The sequence below is a fragment of the Hylaeus anthracinus genome, unplaced genomic scaffold, assembly GCF_026225885.1.
Source record: "Hylaeus anthracinus isolate JK02 unplaced genomic scaffold, UHH_iyHylAnth1.0_haploid 11994, whole genome shotgun sequence".
Classification (NCBI taxonomy): Eukaryota; Metazoa; Arthropoda; class Insecta; order Hymenoptera; family Colletidae; genus Hylaeus; species Hylaeus anthracinus.
Genome location: NW_026534341.1, coordinates 5,442,590 through 5,465,321, shown reverse-complemented (window position 1 = coordinate 5,465,321; position 22,732 = coordinate 5,442,590). Strand labels below are relative to the sequence as shown.

Sequence of the window (22,732 nt, the reverse complement as noted above, 5' to 3'; positions counted from 1 at the left end):
CTTTATTTGCATAAGTTAATAGAGAAGTATAAATGCAGGATTAAATAATGCAATTTTCTGAATTTGTCTTCAAAGCTGAACATATAAAAAAGGGTATATCAATTTATTGTTTTATTATTTTCCATCACACTTACAAACCATGTCAACAATACACATTAGCTGAGTTGCCTTATTATAGCTAATGTAACGTTAATTTACCTATAACTCTCGGCGGTGTTTTGTTGTAGTTTCGATTACATATTATTTAATGGTCATATCCAAACACGTTTACCTTGCAGTAATAAATCGAGTTCTTCTAAATAATTACTATGTCGGTGGTTAATTTTAAAGATGAGGAACCATTAAATTTATAACTTTTTGTACCAATTATAAATTAATTAATTCGCGATTAGTTCACGACCAAAATCATTAAATACGGCGAAAATACATTAGTTACCAATGTTTTAAAGTATTATTACTCTGGGACAGTCTTGTATCATGAAAGATTCCGACAAAACATTTATGAAGGTGCCTTGTATTATAAGAGATTCCAATAAAATACTTCATAAGAATCCTTATGAATAATAAGGACGCTCATGAAAATAACAGAAAAATAATAAAATCTAAAATAAGATAGAAAAAATCGACCATATTTGCGTGTGATCAAACTTAGTATTATAAAAATATACCTCAAGGAATCACAGATTCACTATGTACAAAGGGAAAGGGATTAAAGGGTTTGAAGGTAATAGGAGCTTAATCGGAAGAATCAGTTGTAGTTGAAATGGTTTGTGATAAAGGCGTAGATCGATTATGATAACTTCTTCTCGCTACATCCACTTTTTTTCTAAAACACTCTAAATTTTTTAATTTTTGTTCATGATCGGAACTCTCTGCGCCGTTTCGTTCTTCCTGTGTTTGTTCGCCATTTTTTTCAACTGTAGATACTTCTGATGTAATACCACTATCAGGAGTTGAAGGAACTTTACATGATTTATTCAGAGGCGTTGATGGGCCATCTTCTTGAACCTTTGTTGTGGTAACGCCATTTAAATATATTTTCCAGTCCGATTTTCCTTCCTCTGTATCATAATTAACTTGTTGCCGTTTGCTTTTGTTCTTAGTCGTATCACTTTTTGAGTTACTTTTACATTTCCCATGTTTCCTTCTGTGCACTGTTGTAGAAGTATCAGAATCAGTTTTTGAGTGTTTCCGTTTACTAGAACTATCATCCTCTGAACTGCTACTACTGTAACTTGAACGTTTCGCATCACTCTCAATTGCATTTGTTACGTATCGGGATCTTCTAGATATTACACCAGAACTAGTACTAGGTTGTGTTGTATCGATAGGTTGTTCATCGCTATCAGACTCGCTATTAATTTGTAACACGGTACACTTTCTTCTAGCCCTACTTCTTCTTCCAGAATTTTTACCATGTTTTCTTTTTATTCCTTTTAATTTCGGTTTAAATCTACACTTAATTTGTGCATTTTCTCCATCGCTAGCAGAACCTGAAGCAGATGGACCGGGTGCTGTAGTGGAAGCATTATTTAATGGTACACCACAATCCATAGCTGCGAGTCTCATGAGTTTTTCTCTGCGATTTGCTATAAGTCGTGATATACGATTTGGAGACTCTAAAGATCTTTCAGGAACTACTCTACCTCCAGAGGATCCACGAGATGTTACCGCTGATCCTAAGATTTGTAACATCAATAGGCGATCATATCTCGACGAATCTACAAAGAGGCGATTATATGAGTATATTGTAATTGTCTTATTTGTTTAATGCAAACATATTTTAAATATTTAACATGAACATATATACCCTCGGAATCTGTTGTACTATAAGCAGGTTCAGTTGCGGGATTATTTTCAGAATCACTAGGTGTCTCTGGTGCTGATGTCATATATTCAGAACTCCAACCCTCGATCTCACGTTGTACTAAAGAATCAAAGAATGCCATCATCCTTGGGTCTTCTCTAGTCGATTGATGACTGTAATCGTGTGTCATGAATTGACCACTATGTAACACTAATCCAATATATTCATCATGTGTGAACACTCTGCGTTGTCTTTCTCGAGATCCAGCATCTCTCTATAGATAGAAATATAAATAAATAATATGAATCGTTAATAAGGTGAATTGTAATAAAAGTATATCTTATTTATTACATATTACCTTCAATCCACCTAAACATCCATGTCCAAGTGAAAATGGACTCCAAATCTTAACAATTTTTTCAACCCCAGATGAAGCAAAAATACAACTAGCTTGATTGTATCGTACTTGATTAACGATAGACCTATGGCCACGTAAAACCATATGTGCAGAATCTACCCATTTAACACCCTCGGAAGGAATTTTCCACATATATAAATTAAAATCGTCCGAACCTATAAATAATATGTTTTATTAGTTTTAAATTAGATTTAATTGCTTATAGTTTACATTATAGTCTCCGTGGCTGTGCACAGACACGACAATCATTCAGAAGCCACGAAGAAGATACTCCTGAAAATCTTAAATCTAATATTTATATTTTGTTATGACATTACTGCTTACCAGAAAGAACATATTGATCGTTATCTCCAGCAAAACAACACGACTTCATCGTACAACTATTATAATATCCAGGATGATCAAATTGACACAAGTGAGTAGAAGAATCTACTGCATACAATACGGGTGGTAACCTTCTCCTCAAAGCTAATAACCTATTACCTGCTGCATTAAATCTAACATTCATACAACTCTGTGCAGAGCTTTCATTTCCATAACGTAATACAGGCCTATAAATACAAGAACAGTCTTAATTTTCATTTTCCTAATTATATTCGTTACTCGTTTCAGATTGGGTACTTACTCTAAAGGTTTTCGCACATCCCACATGCTAACACCTTCTTTGGCATTGGCAGTAGCAAGCATCTTCGACTCCATAGGGTTAAACATTACAGAGTGAAAAGCAGATTTATATTGTGCCAAGCAGAAAGTTTCCATAGCGCTAGAGCCTCGTATATCGTAAATAAGAACTCTCCCATCGTCGCAAGCACTTGCAAATATGTTGTCGTTATGCGGATGAATCGATAAGCCGTAAACAGGTTTTTCGTGTAAAAAGAAATTCACAACATCACCCCTACAAAAAAACAAAGAAATATTATTCAATCGTAAATAGTTATGTACATAAATCTAGAGTGAAAAATATTCGTACGTTCTCAAATCATGGACAATAACTTGATCATCATTTCCAGCAGAAAATATTTTTGTTTTACTACTGTCATAACCAAGACAAAATATGTTGCTAATATGTTGAGCTTTCATCACTGAAGGTCTGCCTACACCTTGTATCGCCTGCTCCACTCTCCACAACAAAACTCTCTTGTCATCACCACCTGTTAAATTAATAGGTTTTGTAATTTAATATTAAATATATTTTTGTTGATCAACCTAATGCATCAAACAGGCATTTAGAAAATAATTTACATTTAGGAAATAATGTACGTTTGTATATAATTTATGTATTGTATTAATTTTATTATTAATGTATATAATTTAATGAAACTTGAAGAACATTTTATACATATATTCAAGTAAGTATTGTATTAGTTTGTTCCAAAAGTTTCTTCCATTTCATTAATAGCTAATACATACACAATATTTTATGTCTAATGTTACATTATTGAACTGCGTACGATTCATTTTGCTCCATTACTGTTACAACATGAATATCTAAGAAATTAGGATGTCTATTTATATAAACACTGCTACACAAAATAACTGTGTGCAAGGCACGAAAGAAACTTTTGGGACAACCTAATCATTTTTTGAAAGTATTTCCTCAGAAAATATGGAAGATATCAGCTGCTACTTATTAGAAGTCATCATCAAACGTAGTTGTTCTGTGTACATTCTAAAGGCCACAGTTTTCATCTGAAATCAATAGGGATTTAAATTTACTTTAAAGACATGTTTCTTTCTTCTATAAGAACCTACATTCGGAGTAATATCATTGTTTAAAGTACCGTTTCATTGCAAAAAAACGTTATAAATTGCTCTTTCGTTTAAACACCTCTAAAAATGCAATATCCAATTTTTTAGGGGAGAATTTAGGTTCACATAGAAGAAAGACATGTCTTTAAAGTAAATTTGAAATTCTATTGGTTTCAGATGAAAACTGTGGCCTCCAGAATGTACCAAAACAGCTACTGATGACTTCCAATGGGTGGCAGCTGATATCTTCCATATTTTCTGAGGAAATACTTTCAAAAAATTACAATACTTACTTGAATATATGTACAAAATGTTCTCAAAGTTTCATTAAATTATATACATTTCTTTCTTGCTAAAAAAATTCATGCAAATCGCTAAGAAAATGAAGTCCTAAAGCTATTTCCTCCCTTGAACGATCATTAAAAGCACCGAACGGTTTTATTTTTCCGTCGAACCTATAAATTTTCAAAATCGACGGTGATAACGTGCAAAAATAATACCTACGGTACAAAACAAAATAAACAGGTGTACATATTATTAATTCCTTACCAGAGACGAGAAGATCCCCCTGATTCGAAAATTCAATCGCATTAACGCATCCATAATGAGATAATAGATCCTTTCTAAATAGATTTTCGGAGGTCTCGAATCTGGCGTTAACGAGACGTTTGCAATGATCGACCTTGTTGTCGATCTGTCTTGTGATAAGGTACGAAAGCGGATTACAGACGGAAGGACGAGCCATTTCTCCTTTATAGATACTGATATGTACGCGAAAACGGATTGAACCGTCGTCTTCACCTTTCGTCCCTTTCTTCCATGTATCCTGTAACTAACGCCCGTATTCTCTTGTTCGGTGAAGATCCTTCCTGTTATACGAATTTTTTAAGGCTATCTCGCGTATTCTAACGAAAAATCCACCGAGCCGGGGAAATTTGTGGCGCAATCAAGCTCGCGGAACTATTAAAAGTTACAACTGTTATAAGTTTCGTCGTGGTCAATCTTATATTTATTCTGTGACAGACGTGTCGCGAGTATAATCTTACGAACTCACACAAACATGGGTCGCACGAGGCTCGTATCACGCACAAACGCACTGCCGAACGCAGCCAAAGTGCGTAGGTACTAGGTACGATGTACCTACATTCACGCGAGCGTTTATGCCCACTCGCAAACGGATTGTCTTAATAGAGAGCGAGACTCGAGCATGATCAGCTGATCGCTATTCGGTCGCTCACGTCGCGGTAACTTTACCAATTTTTTTCTTTATTTAATACGCTATCGATGTTCATGCACACACATCGCTAACCGTTATTCACGAACATATAAAACACCGTTCCCTTCGCTGCCTACTTCAAACGTTTATTATTCTTATCTTTTCATTAGGTACAATTGTCACCTACAATCACTGATCGAACTTAAAAAAACAATGAGTATGGATACCGGCGCCACGTTGCGTATCTCGCGTGTACTTCTCACCGGACCCCCTGGTAAGTCCGCGACTTTTAAAATTACAGGCTGTTCCAAAAGTTATACGAAAGTTAGACTTTTTTAATATGTATTTTAAACAACTTGGCAGAATTTTCAAACCCTTTTAGAAACTTGATTGTTGTATCATATTGTGCGATTCCAACAATCTCACGTAATTATTATTCTATGAATTTACAATGACACTGTGATTTTATTATGTTTTTATTTCATATAATTTATTAGAAAAACAATGTCGCAAACCGCGGTTCTTTATTATGTTTAGTTTAGAAGTTATATTTATTTAAAGTTTTATAATATCATATTTATTTGACAGAATGATGATGACCTTTGGGACTTTTACTTTTGGTCTTTGATTGTTATAACATACACGAATCTCTTAATATTTGAAACATAATTTTATAACATATGAAGTTGACCATGGTTGAGGACTATGCCTCCCAAACCCCCAAATAACAATCACACCCACCCAATGAATCTACACGAATAAATTTCAGGGCATTCAGTCATATCTTTATTTAATATCATTTATCAGAAAATAATGTCCTAAACCGCAATTCTCTATTATATTTTATTTATAAATTATATTCATTAAGAAACTGCGGGTCTTTATACAAAATAAAATTTTAGAAAATGTACCTACAAAAACTGAACATAAACAGAAATCTGTTTTTCTCTGTGAATATTATAGTATGAACTTTACTTTTAATACTTTTTTTTACATTATTTCATAATGTGTGCATTTTATAGTTTCTTTTTTATTCAAATTTCCTATAAATTCATACAAATCTGCAGTCTATTCATTATAAATATATTATTATTCTTTAAATGAATATAACTTCTAAATTAAACGTGATGGAGAACTACGGTTTTGTGATAAATTGTATTAAATAAAAACACGTTCAAATCATAGCGCAACAGAAATTGTAATCGTGCCGACTTATTCAATGTTTTGTACAGTAAATTTTGAAAGTATGTTTATTGTAAACAAGAAAAAATTGTTACAGGTATAGGCAAAACTACGATATGCAAACAGCTAACTAAAATGATAGAGGAGAAAAGTTACAAGCTTGATGGTTTTTATACGGAAGAAGTTCAAGGGCCAAACGGTAGAAGGATTGGGTTTGACGTTGTACTTGTGAACAATTCTGAGAAAAAATCGATATTAGCAAGAGCCGAGTTAGTATTACTCTATAATCATAAAAAATTTAATTTTCCTTTCGACTGAAGCAATACTATTTGTAAACAGAAATGCGATAAACGAGTGGCAACGATCTAAATATAAAGTGGGAAACTACCATGTATTTCTTAATGATTTTGAAACGATGGCATTACCAGTCTTTGATTCAAACGCAGTAAGCAGATTATTATTACGTATTACACATGTATTTAAATTATAATGAAGTCATTCAATTTTTATTTCCCTTAGGATATACTTATTATCGATGAAATAGGCAAAATGGAATTATTTAGCCCGAAGTTTCATGATAAAATACTGAAATTATTCTCTGAAACTTCGAACAAACCTTTTATAATTGCAACAATACCTCTAATGCATAAAATTCCACAGAGACATTTGCCTCTATTTCAAAACCTCCACGCAGATGAGAAGTCTAAAGTTATAACCGTAAATCGCCAAAATCGAGATACTTTACCGCAAGAAATTTGTCATCTTATTTCATAAGGTGAAATTAATTTCAATAAAAACAATCTAAATACCAAATACATTATAAACATCGTTTATTCTTAACAAAAAAAAAACAAAATGTTAGATTAAAGAAATCCTTCCAATCACATTGATTTGTAAAAATGTTGGTATCACAAATAATGTGACAAATAGTAACTGGCTGGAAAATTGTACTATATAATCATGCTAGATCGCATATGTGTTAGATATCTTTATAATAATCATTGTTCTATAGAAACCACCATTATTCATTAAAGAATAAATTAAAAGTACGATAAAATGTATTTATTATATGTTCAGCACCTTGTTAGAGTATAAGTTAATATATTGAGATCTTTGAGATCGTTTACTTAGCTTGTGCGTGAACACTAATATCTTTAATGAAGAAGGTGGTTTAATTGAGGGTACAAAATAGAAAGTATTCTATTCTCTTTGCGTTATTTCATCGCAATGAAACATAAGTTGCTAACAAGACATTGTTCTCATTGTAGACAACAAAATTTGATATACATGCTTGCCAGTTGCCGATACCAGCAAACTTTTTTTCATTTTTGTACCCATCAATATTATGCCTTCATTGCATTTATTATGATACAGAAAATTTTCTTGTTCCTAGAAAGAATACAATATTTATTGTTTTGGAGAAGCCTAAGCATTTCTCAACTTCTCCATTTCGGTATCAAATATATTACATACACTTTGATTGGTCTACTCGTATTATTCATTTATGGTTATTCATTTTCATTCATCACACGTATTTTAGTAGATAATTAGAATATGTCATTGGCAGTATATTTGGATGTGGCTAAAAGAAACAAATTTGTATAGTGCAATTAAGAAATAATACAATTTCAAACTTAAGGTTTTCGCGGGTATTATTCCTCGTTGTAATCTTCATGGCTTCGGATGGTTGCTGCGTCTGTGTTTAACTTGTTGCCGATGTTTTGCAAACGTTTGCCGACGTTTCTCAAACGTTACTCTACTCTATCGTTTGTAAAATGTCGGTAACAAGCTGAATACAAACGCAGCAATCATCCGGAAATCATAAAGATTATAACGAGAAATAATATAATTATCAACAAACTGTAACATACCACTGCATCGTATGATGTAAAATAGGGTTTCATATCTTTGCCATTAAGTGTAATAAAGGCACCCTGGTTACCCATAGTATCACTGAAGGAAGATAAAGGTAATGTATATAATATGAAACGTTAAAAATGATTAATTCTATGTAATACATAACATACCAATAATTTGGTGCAGAAAACACAGTGATACATTTTCCATCATGACCAACTTCATATCCATCTTTTTTTACTTCGTGACTCCTCACAATGTAGTCGAGATTATTTATAGTAAGAAAATTTTCTGTTACATCGGGTCCAAATTGAACACCAACTCCTCTCTTACTGGCTGCTCTTCCAAGTTGAGGTTGTGGATCTGACCATAATAATTCACACATTAATCCCTCGTCTGGTGGTTGTCTATTTCTATCAATTTCTCGAATTTCTTTTAATGTAACATCGTCTCTTGAAAACAGACCACCATGCATTACCTATAAAATAATAATTTGATTTACATTTTAATGGATTACGTTTACATTATTATAAAATTACTTAAATGACTTGATACATATGATAACATAAACTTACAAGAACTCTATTATTAAGACAATGCGCAAGAGGAAGCCAATTATAAACCTCTGTAAACAATTGTGCCATTTGAGTGGAATATTTCGATTTGACTTCACCGTCGAATCCATATATTTGATTCATTGTGGCAGATTCATGATTACCTAAACATCATATCTTATAATGAATGTGAATCACATGTTAATAGTGCAAATTAATACTTACATACCTCTAGACATAAAAAAGTGATTTGGACACAACAATTTAAATCCAAATAAAGTGAGTATACATTCTACGGAAAACGATCCTCTATCTACAAAATCTCCATTAAATAACTACGTAACTGTTAAGAAACATATTTTAGTTAATAAAACAATGATAAATACAATGTATTTATGAGTAATAATACTCGTTATTGTAAAGGATACATATGGATTAGTTTCCGAAGGTAATCCATTTAATTTGAATATATTAAGTAAATCATAAAACTGTCCATGTATGTCTCCACAGATAGTAAATTTACCATCTTCAGGAATTGTAATATCAACTAAACTTGGTTGTGCCATAAACAATGTTTTTACATCTAAAAGAATCTTATAAGCATATTTGCGGTGTAATTTATTTTGCATCTTGTACCATTCTAATAAATCCTGCATAAATTTTAATGTAACTCTCCCATCTTCAAGTTTAGGTCCTGCATATTCATCTTCGATGGCTATAATATATACAAAATTAAATTGCCAATTTTTTAAATATACACTCACATTCATCGAACAATCTCAGCTAAATATTGAACATGGTAACTTACCCATAGCTTCTAAGTCGATCGTATCAGCTATATTTTTTTTACTCTCTTCTACAGAAATTGCTTTTTCAAATGCTAACTTTTTTAATATTTTAGAACATTCTGTATATTTATTCATTGCATCTTTATCATTTGGACTAGCTTTAGTAACAGTTTTATAATCTTTAAGTGCTAGTTTGAACTTGCCAATTGACATATGAGCTGCAGCTCTGCGATAGTATCCTTTTATATAATTTTTATCTAACTCGATAGCTTTCGATGCATCTGTAAGCGCGTATCCAAAACATTCAGTTTTCAAATAAGCAAAACTTCTATTTCCATAGTATACCGCCACTGTAGGGTTTAATTCTATTGCCTTAGAATATAATTCTATGGCTTTATTGTAGTCCTGATCTAAAAAATAATAAGAAAAAGACAATTCTAGACAAATGATGACACATTAAACGTTTGGAATATTAATTAAGGATTTCAGAAATAATCTCTATTTACTCATTTATCGTACTCAGTAAATCAGTATACAATATCCAATAGAGTGTGTGACATGAGAGAAATAACATACAAAATAAAGCATGTCATACAAAAGTCCAAATGTCACATTTGTAAGAAACAATTTCAAAGATGAAAGTAATTGTTCGAAACACGATTATACAAACGATACAGTTGCGTTTAGTCTTTAATCGACTACATTCAACGGTGAAATTTCGTTCGATTATTTAATAATCACCCAAGTTGCCGAAAATTGGCTTAGTTTGAAACACACACGTGACTAAATAGCATTAATCAACTGGTACTTATAATATTTTCTGGAGTCTCACGATAGATTTATAAGTAAATCGTGAAACCAGATTTAAGATAACATTTTGTAAACGCACTTTTGAAGTATTCGTTCGCCTCTTCTTTAAATTTTTCCGCTCTGGCCGCATCTTCGGGCGATATCACTCCCGTGATTTCTGCGTTCTCGCTCATCTCGCGTTTTTTTCCCAAAAAACTAACAAGTCGATGTAAAATGACTTAAATTATACCGAAACGTAGACAATAAATAACACATTAAAAAAAGAATAACGTTTTTTTTTTATATAACGGTCTTTATTCCAGGCACACCGAATGTCATGAACTGTTTAACTCAGGGTAACTCAGGGGGTCCAAGCGTAGATGTAATATATTGAATCCACGTTTTTAGTTAACGACCAATTCGTAGATAGCGCTAGTAGACGTTACAACGACATATTCATGGTGTTTCAGACTTAGTGTAAGAACCGGAAATGGTGGGTAGCTGAGACGATTCTAAACCACAGTTTCCTTTGCAAAAATGACGAATGGTGTTTCGTTTTTGAATTATTAACGAAAAACCACCGACCAATCACAGCGCCTGAGTAGCGCGCGCTTAGCCGTGAGAGGCTGACCCGACCATCCTGGCTCGTCACTCGGGAGCTGTGATTGGACGGTGATTTTTCGTTAATAATTCAAAAACGAAGCACCATCCGACATTTTTCCAAAAGAAATTCTGGTTCAAAATCGTCTCAGTTACCCTCCAATTCCGGTTTTTACACTAATTCTGGGATATCCTATATAAAACGTATTAATAAGCACCACCAACACCATTATGAATATTTTAGCATTAGTGAAGCGTTCAATACTGTTCGGTAAATAATAATAGTAAATAACATATATGTATACAATTAGTAAAAGTATAAGTATATGTATAAATATATATGTATTAGTATATTTATACAATTAGTAAAAGTATTAGTATACAATTACTAACACATATATATTTATACATATACTTATACTAGTATATAGGCTTAACATATGTTAATATAATATTAAAATATGTTAATATAAGATCCAGGATATAGGAAACGTAACAACGGCAAAAAAATATAATCAGCGTCCGCATTACCTACAGGCAAGTCACGGGCGCCCGTCAAATTCAAACAAAAAATATTGCTTATCCAAGAATCGAAATTTTTAATGTCTGGAACTATCTTTTACAAAAACAACTAAATGTTGATCTTTATTATTTTAGGGATCGTTTACACGCATTGTTATCTATAGTTTGTACCCAGCCTCGTTTAAAAAGCGCACCTCTCGATAGTAGGATACTTTTGTAATTTACACACAGCCTAATTCCTAATTCCTCTGGCCGTGAATTCATGAAATTATTACGCATGCGCATAAATGATTTTTGTTTGTCACTTTCACGTGCACAGCGCACGACAACACCTGCGATGTTAGATTCTGCTCCCACTCGCGCATGCGCACTGATTTTAGCGTCAGTAAAGTATCTAGTACGACCATAAAACTGACGCACTTTGTCGCCCCAAAGAAAAATAGAATTATAAATGATAATTGGAAATACTTCTTTGCACGCAATAATATTAATTGTGTGGATAAATTATAATATAGGGGTTGAAATAATTTTACAAACAAAATACATTTACTATAACTAAAAAAATTAAATAATTTATTTAGCAGGGAACTATAATGCCAAGATTTCTTGCAAGGGTAAGGGAAACCTGCTATAGTTCCAAAATAATCAGATTCGTCGAGAGCTGGTGAGTAATAATGCTGTTTAAATATAAATTATTTCATACTTTTCCCTGCATTTTCTAGAGCCGATGTATACTCATATAAATTAATTAAAAATTATTTCATACTTTTTAGTGCAGTTTTAATATTTTTCGAAGTCGGTTATATTTTTTTTCCCAAAAAATATTTTATTCAATTTAAATAGTCTAAAATGTATACTTTATTTTTATTTGGAAATAGTGATATGTTTCCTATAGGTACAGCACTGCGCGCTTAGCTTTTTTTAAGTCGCATGCGCGACTGGGGGCAGATTCTTCGCAGCAGCTGGGACCACGGCACCAGCAGTGCAGAGCAGTGCGATTGGGCGCGATGATCCGGTATGCTTTAGAAGTGTGAGAAAGTTTGCTTGTGTCAAACTAACATCTTGAAAAAATTCATCGTGCTATCATTTTAATATTTCTTTATCTTTCGTCATCCGTAGAATATCGCGTCCGAAGCGTAAACAATTTTGAATTCCGCGTTGAATCAATACTTAAAAAAAACTAAATAATAATAAGAAGAAAAAGTAGCGAATTGTTGGTGAAAGTAGACAGCACTTATCCATTACGGAAATCAACTTCATTCGTTAGTTGTTCGTATAATGAGTGGAGTATCTAATCAGGATGAGACTCATATGACAACAGTAAGCTGCATTCCTTTTTTACTTTCATAACTTTTTATTAATAAGTGCGATGTTTGGTAGTACGAAGTTATTTTAGAACTATTTAAAGGAATTTCAAATCTTTAATAATCTTCCATTTAAAACATTTCAAATCGTTTACTGTACTTGGTTATTTGATGAAAGTTGAAAACGTATTCGTATCGTTTAATTGTTTTATTGCTTATTTATTTCGTATATATTTTTATGTACTTAAAATAAGATTCTGAAATGTATTTTCTGTTCTATATTAATCAGAAAAGACGAGAAATACATATACATATAAAAAGTAGTTTTAAAGAGAAAATTGTAATTCTTAAAACAAATGTTTTTAGCGATATCTTTATTACATCAAAGGGCAAATCCATTTTACTTATATCTATTTTATTTACACTATATTGATAGCAATTACGTTGTCTTGTTTTAGCCAGAACTAATTGATACTCATGGTTATAAGTCAGAAACGCATCAAATTTGGACAGAAGATGGATATTGTTTGGATGTACATCGTGTTCTCCCTCCAAAAACAGATGAAAATGAGTACTGCAAGAATAATGTAAATATTGTACACAATAGAAAAATAACAGAGGTAAAGTAACTATATTTTAGTTAGTTTTTAACATTATGAAAGTTTGCAAAAGTAATTATAACATTCGTTACATGTATAATTTAACTTTTTAATACATTATTAAATTATATAACTTTTATGAAAAAGTAAAAATTACGTTATTATATAATCAATTTATAATACCTGTCATTAAATCAGTACATTATGCAATGTAATGAAATAATGTTTAACTCTTTTGCTACAGGCATAATGGATAAAATGATGACTAATATGTTTATTGTGTTTTCATTTATTAATATATAATAAACTCTTAATAAATACAGCAAATATTAAAAATATAAATGATATACCACAAACAAACCAATCACTTAGTGGAAAACTAGTATAGTGATACATTATACTGAAAGAATTAAATTTTTTTCATATAAACTTTTGTTGAGATTTGTCTGTAAATCTGTAATAATGTTAGCATTAAGGAATTTGAATTAGATTAAACTATAATTCAATAAAGTTCGTATTAAATTTAAAATGAAAAAATATGTTTAATATTTACAGTACACAAATTATGAATTCACACAAAATACAAAGGCTCGAGTACCAGTTCTTATTCAACATGGAGTGCTATCAAGTTCAGCCGATTGGGTACTATTGGGTCCAAAGAAGGCTCTAGCATATGTCTTGTGCGATAATAATTATGATGTCTGGTTGGGAAATACAAGAGGTAATGCATATGGCAAAAAACACAGACAATATACAACCACAGATAAAGAGTTTTGGAACTTCAGGTAATTTCAATCTTAAAATTACAATGATCGAACAGTATAGAATGCAGATACATAAAAATAAATATAGTATTGGTATATGTTGTATAATGTTATAATATATCCTCAATTGATCCGATACAATTAATAAAAAAAAAAAATTAAATGTAATTATAATAATTCCGAATTATTGACTATATTTCAAGACCATGTCTTCTGATTACACCATACACACATACATGTATGTGTATATAAAAAGCAGGGTGTTACTTTAAGACTGATCGTAATAGCATATTGTGTTTGAAAATTAAATGTTGTTACAATAGACCTCGTCATTAGTTTGGGGCAAAATGTATATCATTAAACCATATAATTACAGTGAAGTTAGTATATGATTGCTTTGTATCGTAGCAGTGGACATGTAATCAGATTGCATTTTGTACAACTTTACTTATCATTAACAACCTCATTTTCGATTATGTATACAGATCTTTAAAATAGCTATATTATTAACTCTTTTCATTATCAATTACTTTTTATTTTCAAAATGAAAGCTGTAATCATAGTGTAGTTTATGTTTTGTGTTAATTATTAGATTTAAAAATATTTATTTTGTGTACATGAAATCTTATTTTCAATTATCTTTTAATTCTTGCATACATGATTTATTTAATTTCTTGCAATTAATTTTGTAGATGACTTTTATATTGTTCTTTTATTTTAATTTTATTCTTGCTGAGATTAATGAACTTCCATGAATTATTTTTGCATTAGGAAACTATTTGAGAATTGCAATTGTTGAAAGTTGTTTGATTTTATTTGGGAACCTAGATACAGTACATCTGTAACATGCAGGAACCATTTCAGTTGTAGATAGGTAATGCAAAAATAAAGAAATTATTTTATATAAACATACGCTACATTTATTGACCTTGTTCTTAAATGACAGTTGGCATATTAATTATGTGCAGCTGCTTACCTTTATAGACAGTACCAGTGATGGCCACCTTAAGCAAAAACACTTTCTGTGCTTTAAACTAATGCAAACTATGCCCTTGACATTGTTTGATATCTTCGAAACAAAGAGAGTTATTTAGTTACTGTTCTTTAAGTGAATTACACTCGATATACAGCAGGAATATATTAGGACGACCGAGAAGTAATCAAAATGTCTTTGACTTGGAAAAGTTTTTCAATGAAAAATCGAAGGACTTTTTTAAAAAGGGAAGCGAACAACTGCCTTTACACTGGCAAGAAGTGTTAGAAAATGATGGAAATTATTTTGTTGATTAGTATTTAAGATTTCTTTAATAAATAATTGTTGATAAAATTTTGATTACTTTTTGGTCTCCCTAATACAGACAGTTGAAACTGTTTAAAATTACTTTAATTGTTTTTTATTGATTAGTTTTAATACCTGACTAAACAGTTCTACTAATATTTTAGCTGGCATGAAGTTGGTTATTATGATTTACCAGCAACAATAGATTACATTCTAGAACAAACTGGATATACTAAGCTCTACTATGTAGGTTACAGTCAAGGTACGACTGCATTCTATGTAATGGCCAGTGAAAGGTCTGAATATAATTCGAAAATTAAGGGAATGGTTAGTCTGGCACCAATAGCATTCCTTTCAAACCAAAGGAGTCCTTTGTTCAAATACATTGTACATTTTCATGGGTTAATGGAGGTGTGTTTACAAATATCTACAATACCATTTTATTATGGTCAGAGGTGGTTAAGTTTCAACAATACTATTATTATTACTGCTATATTTAGTAAAATGAGTTTAAATATAAACCATTAAACGACAGTATAAGTAACTGAATCCACCTCTGGACGAGAGATTTTTCAATATTTGTAATTAGCACTTGTATAATGAGCATGTTTCAGTGGGGATCCTCTTATTGCAATGTACATCAGTGGTTCCCCCGCAATAAGTTACAGGCACAAGCCTTGGGTACACTAATTCGAAATGCTCCAAGCAGTCTCACTAAAGGTTTCTGTGCATATTGGTTCTACTTAATTGCTGGATTTGGGAGTGACCAGTTAGATGAGTCGATGCTCCCATTAATTTTTGGACATTTTCCAGCTGGTGTTTCTGCCAAGCAGCTTGTTCATTACAGTCAAAGCATATTGTCAGGTGATTATATAAAATAAGTTTTTATATTTCTCATACATTGGACTCTCTTTAATTCATTTATCAGGCACGATTACGATTTCCGTGGCACCGCGATTTGACCATGTTCTTATTTAATATAATTTATCAGGAAAATATAACTATATTTAAATAAATTATTTGCTACGAGAGTCTACCGTATTTACTGACGAATAACATAATTGTGATAAGAGTGACAACTATTATCTTATTTTTGTACTTAATTATTATTTATGTAATAAATAATAATTTTTTTCTTTGCAATAGGATCGTTTCGTAAATTTGATTATGGAGCGTCTGAAAACCTAAAAATATACGGATCAACGCAACCACCAAAATATGATCTAGAAAATGTGAAAATACCAATTATGATATTTTATAGCGAAAATGATTTTCTAACCGATCCTGCAGATGTAAGGAAACTTGTCGATAGACTGCCGAATGTGATAGAGACGCGAACAATAGAATATGCAAAATTTAATCACATTGATTATTTGTGGGGTCGAGATGCCAAAACGCTTGTATATAATGCCGTTTTAACGGCATTAAAACGATTTAAATAAAAAGATGCTTTTACAGAGTTTATTATTTATTAGTTTATATATAATGTAAGTATATAATGCAAGGAAGTCAAGGAAACCAAATTTGTTAAGGAATCAAATTTTAATTAAATATATACTCTTTATTATATCCTTTGTTCTTTCTTTGTAGATTGTTTATAACTACGTAATTTAATGGAAACTAATGCCGTATCCAAAATAATTTCGTTAGATATACAGGTATGCATACGAGTAACGTCACGGTAGATTACAAATTTATACCGTAAGTCGGAAATGTTAACAAATCAAAGCATTATGTTCTTTTATAGATGCGTTTTCTTACATTATTGTACCGTAATCATTATGTACGCAAAACCTAACGCAAAAAAACCACGAAGTCAATAATTGCCCGCTATGTATTTCTAAAGATAATTATAACAAAAATAAAGATTTTAAAAGTACAAAGTACAACGTAACTTTGTGTAGCATCATCAATGCGTTCCTGTTGATGTACGGTTATTTTCACAATCGGCGAACTCGAGGCTCGCTCGGAATCATGAAACATTATACAATTCTACAATTTTTACAATTTTACTTATTTCGATGAGGGAGAATCATTATGTACTCTCCCGCTCGTAATTGGTGTTCAGGTATTATCGCCAAACTCTCTCTACCGGAGTCCCTGTGTCGGTTTCCGAGAGAAGTCGCATCGTTAAGCGCAAAAAAAATTGTATAGAAAACGAATTCAAATATTATGGTTTGTATTTTTTTTTCGTAAAATTCATTCGATAACACATATTTTAAAAAAAGAAACATCTAATTTGGTCAATTTTTAGCAGAGCTAGTTATTTGAAAAATTCATAACTTTTTTTTTGGTTCAGCACAAAGAACTGCAAACATTCACAAAAATATATTTAGTAGGATATTATAATAGAAAAAAAATGTTCGGATCCAAAAGTGTTCGAAATGGCTTGGAATGCCGCATATATATATGCATATATTTAAGTATGATACAAACTATGTTGTGTTTAGTCTCATTTCAGTTAGAAAAGTCTGACAGATACGTTGGTAAATGTTTCAGTAAGAAAAAATTAAAGATAAAAAAGTTTCGTCGTTGCTTTAGTATCCGTCCCACTGATATCGTACCGAGTTCGTACTCAGGATCTATGACTAGAGCCAGTGACAACGCTAGCTGATCAGTATTGCACCGTGCGCACTACAGTGAGGACGCAGAGAAGAGTTCGGGCTTTTTTACTGCGGACAAAATTCATATGTGCAATATCGAGTTTAATGGTTCGAATTCTGCGTTCGTGGTCCAATGTGCGATCTTCCCAAATATTTCAAAAAAGAAAAGGAAGATGAAGACAAAATAGACAAACGCTATTTAAAGAGCAAAGTAAGAAAAAAGCGGCTTGCGTTGTCTGCAAAACGATTATCGAAAACTAAAAAGAGTCGAGAAAAGTAAGTTACGTTGTTTGATACATGTATGTAAATTGCATATGTAAATTACTGTTAGTCATTTGAATCAATTCTTTCTTTTCATTCGTTCTTCTTTTATATCTTTTTTTTCCTGTTGTTTTTATTGAAGCGTTTCATGGAAGAAGGATACCTACGGTTATGTAACTATTTTTCGTAAATCTTATCGTGAATATATATTATTACATAATGATATATTACAATATATTATTATGTAATATATTAGAACCGTGTTGCTGCTCACTTGTTTACATTGGCTAGATGTTACTCTGCTCGGCGCTCAGTTATTCGACCGTGGAAAACGATAATGAATATATTTATGAAGCGATACTGTGGCTAAAATAATCCGAGCATTGTAAAAACAGCGCGAGTTTTTGCCGAGCAACGATTCGATCGCTGCTCGATGCGAGTGAACGCGTTTATTCCGAGAAACTGTAAATGCTTACGCAACGGGTGAACGGCCGCATTCCGAGACGTTGATCGGTGCGAGCGTAGGTGGATGTTTATCTAAAAACCTTAAATAGATGGTAGGTAAACATCTTAGACATAGAACAGTAGCTGTGTGCGAGGGTGAGAGGGTGAGAGCGAGAGAGCGAGAGAGAGAGAGAGAGTGCACGGTTCGATAATTACGGACTGTCAGTCAGACTGTCAGTGTGAGTGAGACTGTGGATGAACAATATTATAAATAGAAGGGGAGTTGCGGAGGCGAACAGAGTGTATTATAAAGAGGAGAAAAAAGCATAAGAGTAGAGAAAAGTCATTTTAAATTTCCAAAATTCAAAAAAGCGTTTCTACTAACCATTTCGAACCACACCTACCGTATATACGTAACATATGTATACATATACATATACATATATAGGAGCCATATATGTAATATGCGACTCAAGGCCTGATGTTGGAAAAAGTATATCTAAACAAATTTCTTCTATAAGAAAAAAAAAACGTACTTTTATTGTTTATAAAGTTTTAGGGCCGAAATTGCAAAATCAGGCCTTGAAACGAATATATTAAAACCAGAATTATTAGAAAATACTGCTTCTTTGCTTCAATATCCTTGACAAAAATCATGCTAGCCTAATCGCCCTGTCCTCATCTCTCCTGCAGTTGTTGTATCGCCCTCTCTGTCACAGCATCATCACAAAATCAAATTCTGTGTAAAAATCAGTGTCTTCATTGAATCGATGAAAAAGATGGTACTAAAAAATGTCTGGTGTTCTCCCAATTGAAACAATACCTAATGTCGCATAAATCGGACTATTTTCAGCCGAGATAGGTTCTAATTGTACAGTTATATTTTTCACGCAATTCCGTTAATTATTGCCTAACATCTGTCGTGTTCGGCATCATTTCCTGATGGAATAAACATGTTGGTAAAAGTTTCATGACAATGGCGATGAAAAAAAATAGAAAAATTTTAATCTCAAATTTCGATTGCGTTTCTCTCGCACATACGGAAATATTTAAAATTGCGGGATTCCTAGGCTATCCCCATAATGGAGAAAATACTCTAAATCTTCTGTTACTATGCCTACTTTTCTATTGTACGTTTTACTTACTTCTATGTATGCACCGCGTGTTATTAATTACAATTATTGATTCTGTTCGTATAGCCGAAAAAAAGCAGCGGCCCTCGGGGCAAGTCAAAGCACCGCAGCGGAACCAGGTACTTCTTCAGGTACTCCGTATAAAGTTTTTATAAAGACAGAACATGAAATTATTGATAAATTTATAGAAGAAGCAGATGTAGCAAAAAACGGCGAAGTATTAGAAGAAAAACATTTAAATGCAGAGAAGAAAACAATAACATCAGTAACGGAAGGCAATAACCTGAAAATTAGCGGCGAAATATCTTCCGTAACGGACATCGTCAAAAAAACTGAAGAAGATGCCGAAAATTCTATGGATGACGACTGTAACTGGATGGTAGAGCAAGCCGAACCAGGACAGTCGGAAAATCCAATTTCTGAAGGAATAGACTTCGCCGATTTTGCATATGTTTTCGAGCAAATAAAAAATTTGCAAAAACATTCGTCTATTGGCTGCGGCATTGAACATTTTAACATAGTTGGATGTCAACAGTACGGATTGGAAAAAACGTACAATGTTCGATGCCGAATATGCAATCACGTGGAGCGCATATCCTGCCTTCGGCCGAGCGATGCCAGTATAGACATCAACAACGCCGCTGTTTCCGCAACAATGGTGACGGGCGGCGGGTATAATCAACTTGAAGAGGTAATGTCTGCCATGAACGTGTCCTGCATGACGAAAAGGATCTTTCAGAAATGTCACAATGACATAATCGATGCGTTCGAAGTGGCCGCACAACGTGAAATGGAAGATGCAGGAAGAGAGGAGAAAGAATCAGCCATAACAAGAGGCGACGTAGTTCCAGAATCTGGTATACCGTGGATGTCGGTTGTCGCAGACGGCAGCTAGATGAGAAGGTCATACCGCAGAGGAGATTACAATTCTCTTTCTGGCGTGGGAGCCATCGTGGGATACCACACCAAGAAAGTGTTGTACATCAGCGTAAAAAACAAATTCTGTATGATTTGCCAAACAGCGGCGAAAAACAATGAAGAAGCCCGCGGGCATCGGTGCTTCAAAAACTGGGGTCGTAATCAGAGTTCGACTGGCATGGAGAGTGCTGCTATTGTGGAAGGCTTCAGATGCAGCTTAAAAATGCACGGCCTGATATACTCGATACTACAGCACGAGGGCGCCGGGAGCCATGAGTGGACTGAACTGGGATTCGGGAACTGGCGCTCGGGGTCCTGTTAGATTAGGGAGTGGAAGAGGCTTACCCTTTCCCTGGGTAGTATGTATGCTAGGTGTCCTGTTGAGTTCTCCAGGCATATCCCTTGTAACTTAGGTGGGTGAGTGTTTTTAGTGGGTAGGCCTTGGGAGGCAAACACTGAGCTATTGCTCGGTAACCGCCACCCGAGGAGAGCCCCACATAACCCGGATACTCCCCAGAGAACCCGGGTATGCGTAATGCATTTTCACTCAAAAAATCAAAAAAAAAAAAGTTATGGACAAGAGGTGCCAAGGCACCTCGGAAGGGTCACCATCAAAACAGAAGAAACAGTATACTCTTCCGAGTGTGAAAGGCACGTGGCTACACTCATATATACTCATGTATAATGTATATAAATGTAAGTATAACACTTGTACTGTTGTTATGGAAATAATTAGATTAATTGAAAATAATCATAAATTTTTCTTTCATCTAGGAATTTGCTTTAGCTTTTTTTTCACCGACCAGTATCAAAGAAAGAAAGTAAGTACAGATAAGTAAATAACATACACATATTTACAATCTTATTGTATACAAATTGATTACAATTCATTCTTACTTTTTATTGCAGGTTCTATGACCAAAAATTAGAATCGAAAGGGGCCAGTGCTATTGCAGCAAAATATTTCTCAGAAGTAGTAAACATTAATAATAGAGTCTTTAGAAAATATAGGTATTGATTTTTACATACAAGCGGGATAAACTAAAAGAGTAATTGTTATTACCCTTATTTATTTTTACAGATGAAACCAGGGTGTACAGCATGTTAGTTCAAGAGATGTAGTATCATCTCTTAAGCAGGAAAATCTTCATTTGTCGCGGTATACGTTACAGGATAGAGGAGTGTGATTTAGTTTCAAGTCGATTAAAATATGAAATTAGTTTTATTTAAATGTATTCAGTTAACATTGGTAAGGTATATGCTTCCAATATATGATTGTATATGTATGTTTCATGTATTTGTGTCTTACGTTCATTTTTATGTGCAATATTTTTGTTCGAATACTGGTAAGGTTTTCTGCGGTCTCCTTACTCTTAGCAATAAATGTTGGTATTCATGTAATAAATCGGCTGCAGACGTAAAAACTAAATAAATAATGAGTCGTTTTCCGCTTTTTGTTGTACATCTATGCTGTTTTCCTTCATAAAAACTTTTCTCCTTCCCTATAACTTCCTTACATTTTGTTCCTCATTGGGATCCAATGGTACCCTAAATTCTAAGTAAGTGTATACAGCAGTGAGGACTGCAACGCTCGCTCCAATGCGCATGATCAGGAAAAATCCCACGAATGTCCATCACTGGGCCAACTTAAAAATTAAAGTTACCAGCTAAGTAACAAAAACTTACTAGTTAATTAACCTATACTAATGCGGACTGGTCTAGGGACCTTTTTATCAAACCTGTGTAGGGATTCGCCTTAACAAAAAAACCCCGACCAATCAGAAAGCGCGTATACCGTTGGAGCGGCCGCGGTAGCGTATGAGCACGGTCGCCTATCGCTTAGCCTACGCTCAATCGGCATACTCGCGCTCTGATTGGTCGGGGTTTTCCCTTAATATCTCCTTAACGAAACCTCGCACAACATTTTCGCTAAGGAAAAAGTTGT

General features: G+C 33.1%; 5 protein-coding genes and 1 long non-coding RNA gene across 14 annotated transcripts; 4 read left to right on the top strand and 2 right to left on the bottom strand.

Moving 5' to 3' along the window:
- Positions 1-91: 91 nt before the first annotated feature.
- On the bottom strand, positions 92-5,165 carry LOC128888891 (DDB1- and CUL4-associated factor 5). Of its 2 annotated transcripts, none has more exons than XM_054146076.1 (8): positions 5,029-5,165; positions 4,524-4,806; positions 3,196-3,376; positions 2,851-3,120; positions 2,550-2,776; positions 2,166-2,380; positions 1,811-2,081; positions 92-1,721 (listed from the first exon to the last, which is right to left on the bottom strand). In XM_054146076.1, exons 2-8 carry the CDS (start codon positions 4,717-4,719, stop codon positions 736-738), a joined length of 2,346 nt encoding a protein of 781 aa, XP_054002051.1. In that variant the 5' UTR covers positions 4,720-4,806; positions 5,029-5,165; the 3' UTR covers positions 92-735. The 2 variants fall into 2 exon arrangements, with proteins under 2 accessions (XP_054002051.1, XP_054002052.1); XM_054146077.1 differs by lacking the exon at positions 5,029-5,165 and having other exon boundaries at positions 92-1,493; positions 1,647-1,721; positions 4,524-4,732.
- On the top strand, positions 4,691-7,228 carry LOC128888897 (nucleoside-triphosphatase THEP1). 2 transcript variants are annotated; one of them, XM_054146090.1, is made up of 5 exons: positions 4,691-4,830; positions 5,361-5,464; positions 6,470-6,641; positions 6,712-6,817; positions 6,892-7,228. In XM_054146090.1, exons 2-5 carry the CDS (start codon positions 5,404-5,406, stop codon positions 7,144-7,146), a joined length of 594 nt encoding a protein of 197 aa, XP_054002065.1. In that variant the 5' UTR covers positions 4,691-4,830; positions 5,361-5,403; the 3' UTR covers positions 7,147-7,228. The 2 variants fall into 2 exon arrangements, with proteins under 2 accessions (XP_054002065.1, XP_054002064.1); XM_054146089.1 differs by lacking the exon at positions 4,691-4,830 and adding an exon at positions 5,079-5,218.
- On the bottom strand, positions 7,186-10,737 carry LOC128888892 (serine/threonine-protein phosphatase 5). 2 transcript variants are annotated; one of them, XR_008460343.1, is made up of 9 exons: positions 10,461-10,737; positions 9,592-9,981; positions 9,212-9,498; positions 9,013-9,118; positions 8,805-8,947; positions 8,400-8,707; positions 8,244-8,325; positions 7,846-7,954; positions 7,186-7,761 (listed from the first exon to the last, which is right to left on the bottom strand). XR_008460343.1 is itself a non-coding variant. In XM_054146078.1 (8 exons), exons 1-8 carry the CDS (start codon positions 10,552-10,554, stop codon positions 7,898-7,900), a joined length of 1,467 nt encoding a protein of 488 aa, XP_054002053.1. In that variant the 5' UTR covers positions 10,555-10,737; the 3' UTR covers positions 7,186-7,897. The 2 variants fall into 2 exon arrangements, 1 of the variants encoding a protein (XP_054002053.1); XM_054146078.1 differs by having other exon boundaries at positions 7,186-7,954.
- A 1,704-nt stretch (positions 10,738-12,441) lies between these two features.
- On the top strand, positions 12,442-16,888 carry LOC128888894 (lipase 3-like). 4 transcript variants are annotated; one of them, XM_054146082.1, is made up of 7 exons: positions 12,442-12,497; positions 12,602-12,802; positions 13,245-13,406; positions 13,941-14,170; positions 15,593-15,839; positions 16,043-16,292; positions 16,575-16,888. In XM_054146082.1, the coding sequence occupies exons 2-7, from the start codon at positions 12,761-12,763 to the stop codon at positions 16,868-16,870; spliced, it is 1,227 nt and encodes a 408-aa protein (XP_054002057.1). In that variant the 5' UTR covers positions 12,442-12,497; positions 12,602-12,760; the 3' UTR covers positions 16,871-16,888. The 4 variants fall into 4 exon arrangements, with proteins under 4 accessions (XP_054002057.1, XP_054002058.1, XP_054002059.1 ...); XM_054146083.1 differs by having other exon boundaries at positions 12,444-12,802; positions 16,097-16,292; XM_054146084.1 differs by having other exon boundaries at positions 12,445-12,802; positions 15,686-15,839.
- A 1,026-nt stretch (positions 16,889-17,914) lies between these two features.
- Positions 17,915-20,810, top strand: LOC128888896 (uncharacterized). 3 transcript variants are annotated; one of them, XM_054146086.1, is made up of 3 exons: positions 17,915-18,307; positions 19,936-20,000; positions 20,058-20,810. In XM_054146086.1, the coding sequence occupies exons 1-3, from the start codon at positions 18,165-18,167 to the stop codon at positions 20,762-20,764; spliced, it is 915 nt and encodes a 304-aa protein (XP_054002061.1). In that variant the 5' UTR covers positions 17,915-18,164; the 3' UTR covers positions 20,765-20,810. The 3 variants fall into 3 exon arrangements, with proteins under 3 accessions (XP_054002061.1, XP_054002060.1, XP_054002063.1); XM_054146088.1 differs by having other exon boundaries at positions 17,920-18,307; positions 19,936-19,988; XM_054146085.1 differs by having other exon boundaries at positions 19,936-20,810.
- A 796-nt stretch (positions 20,811-21,606) lies between these two features.
- On the top strand, positions 21,607-22,249 carry LOC128889140 (uncharacterized). The gene is made up of 2 exons (XR_008460371.1): positions 21,607-21,798; positions 21,869-22,249. It is a non-coding gene; the product is annotated as an uncharacterized LOC128889140 (long non-coding RNA).
- Positions 22,250-22,732: the final 483 nt, after the last annotated feature.

What these genes read in the sequence shown, in the direction of transcription:
- LOC128888897 (XM_054146090.1), top strand. Translation starts at nt 5,404, where the DNA reads ATGAGTATGGATACCGGCGCCACGTTGCGTATCTCGCGTGTACTTCTC. An exon ending in ACTTCTCACCGGACCCCCTG is followed by an intron (nt 5,465 to 6,469) that starts GTAAGTCCGCGA and finishes AAATTGTTACAG; the next exon opens with GTATAGGCAAAACTACGATA. An exon ending in TCGATATTAGCAAGAGCCGA is followed by an intron (nt 6,642 to 6,711) that starts GTTAGTATTACT and finishes ATTTGTAAACAG; the next exon opens with AAATGCGATAAACGAGTGGC.
- LOC128888896 (XM_054146085.1), top strand. Translation starts at nt 18,165, where the DNA reads ATGTGCGATCTTCCCAAATATTTCAAAAAAGAAAAGGAAGATGAAGAC. An exon ending in ACTAAAAAGAGTCGAGAAAA is followed by an intron (nt 18,308 to 19,935) that starts GTAAGTTACGTT and finishes CTGTTCGTATAG; the next exon opens with CCGAAAAAAAGCAGCGGCCC.
- LOC128888892 (XM_054146078.1), bottom strand. Translation starts at nt 10,554, where the DNA reads ATGAGCGAGAACGCAGAAATCACGGGAGTGATATCGCCCGAAGATGCG. An exon ending in GGCGAACGAATACTTCAAAA is followed by an intron (nt 9,982 to 10,460) that starts GTGCGTTTACAA and finishes ATTATTTTTTAG; the next exon opens with ATCAGGACTACAATAAAGCC. An exon ending in TTTTCTGCACCAAATTATTG is followed by an intron (nt 8,326 to 8,399) that starts GTATGTTATGTA and finishes ATCTTCCTTCAG; the next exon opens with TGATACTATGGGTAACCAGG.
- LOC128888894 (XM_054146082.1), top strand. Translation starts at nt 12,761, where the DNA reads ATGAGTGGAGTATCTAATCAGGATGAGACTCATATGACAACA. An exon ending in AAAGAGTTTTGGAACTTCAG is followed by an intron (nt 14,171 to 15,592) that starts GTAATTTCAATC and finishes CTAATATTTTAG; the next exon opens with CTGGCATGAAGTTGGTTATT. An exon ending in CAGTCAAAGCATATTGTCAG is followed by an intron (nt 16,293 to 16,574) that starts GTGATTATATAA and finishes TCTTTGCAATAG; the next exon opens with GATCGTTTCGTAAATTTGAT.
- LOC128888891 (XM_054146076.1), bottom strand. Translation starts at nt 4,719, where the DNA reads ATGGCTCGTCCTTCCGTCTGTAATCCGCTTTCGTACCTTATCACAAGA. An exon ending in ATTGTCCATGATTTGAGAAC is followed by an intron (nt 3,121 to 3,195) that starts GTACGAATATTT and finishes GTTTTTTTGTAG; the next exon opens with GGGTGATGTTGTGAATTTCT. An exon ending in CGATCAATATGTTCTTTCTG is followed by an intron (nt 2,381 to 2,549) that starts GTAAGCAGTAAT and finishes TATTATTTATAG; the next exon opens with GTTCGGACGATTTTAATTTA.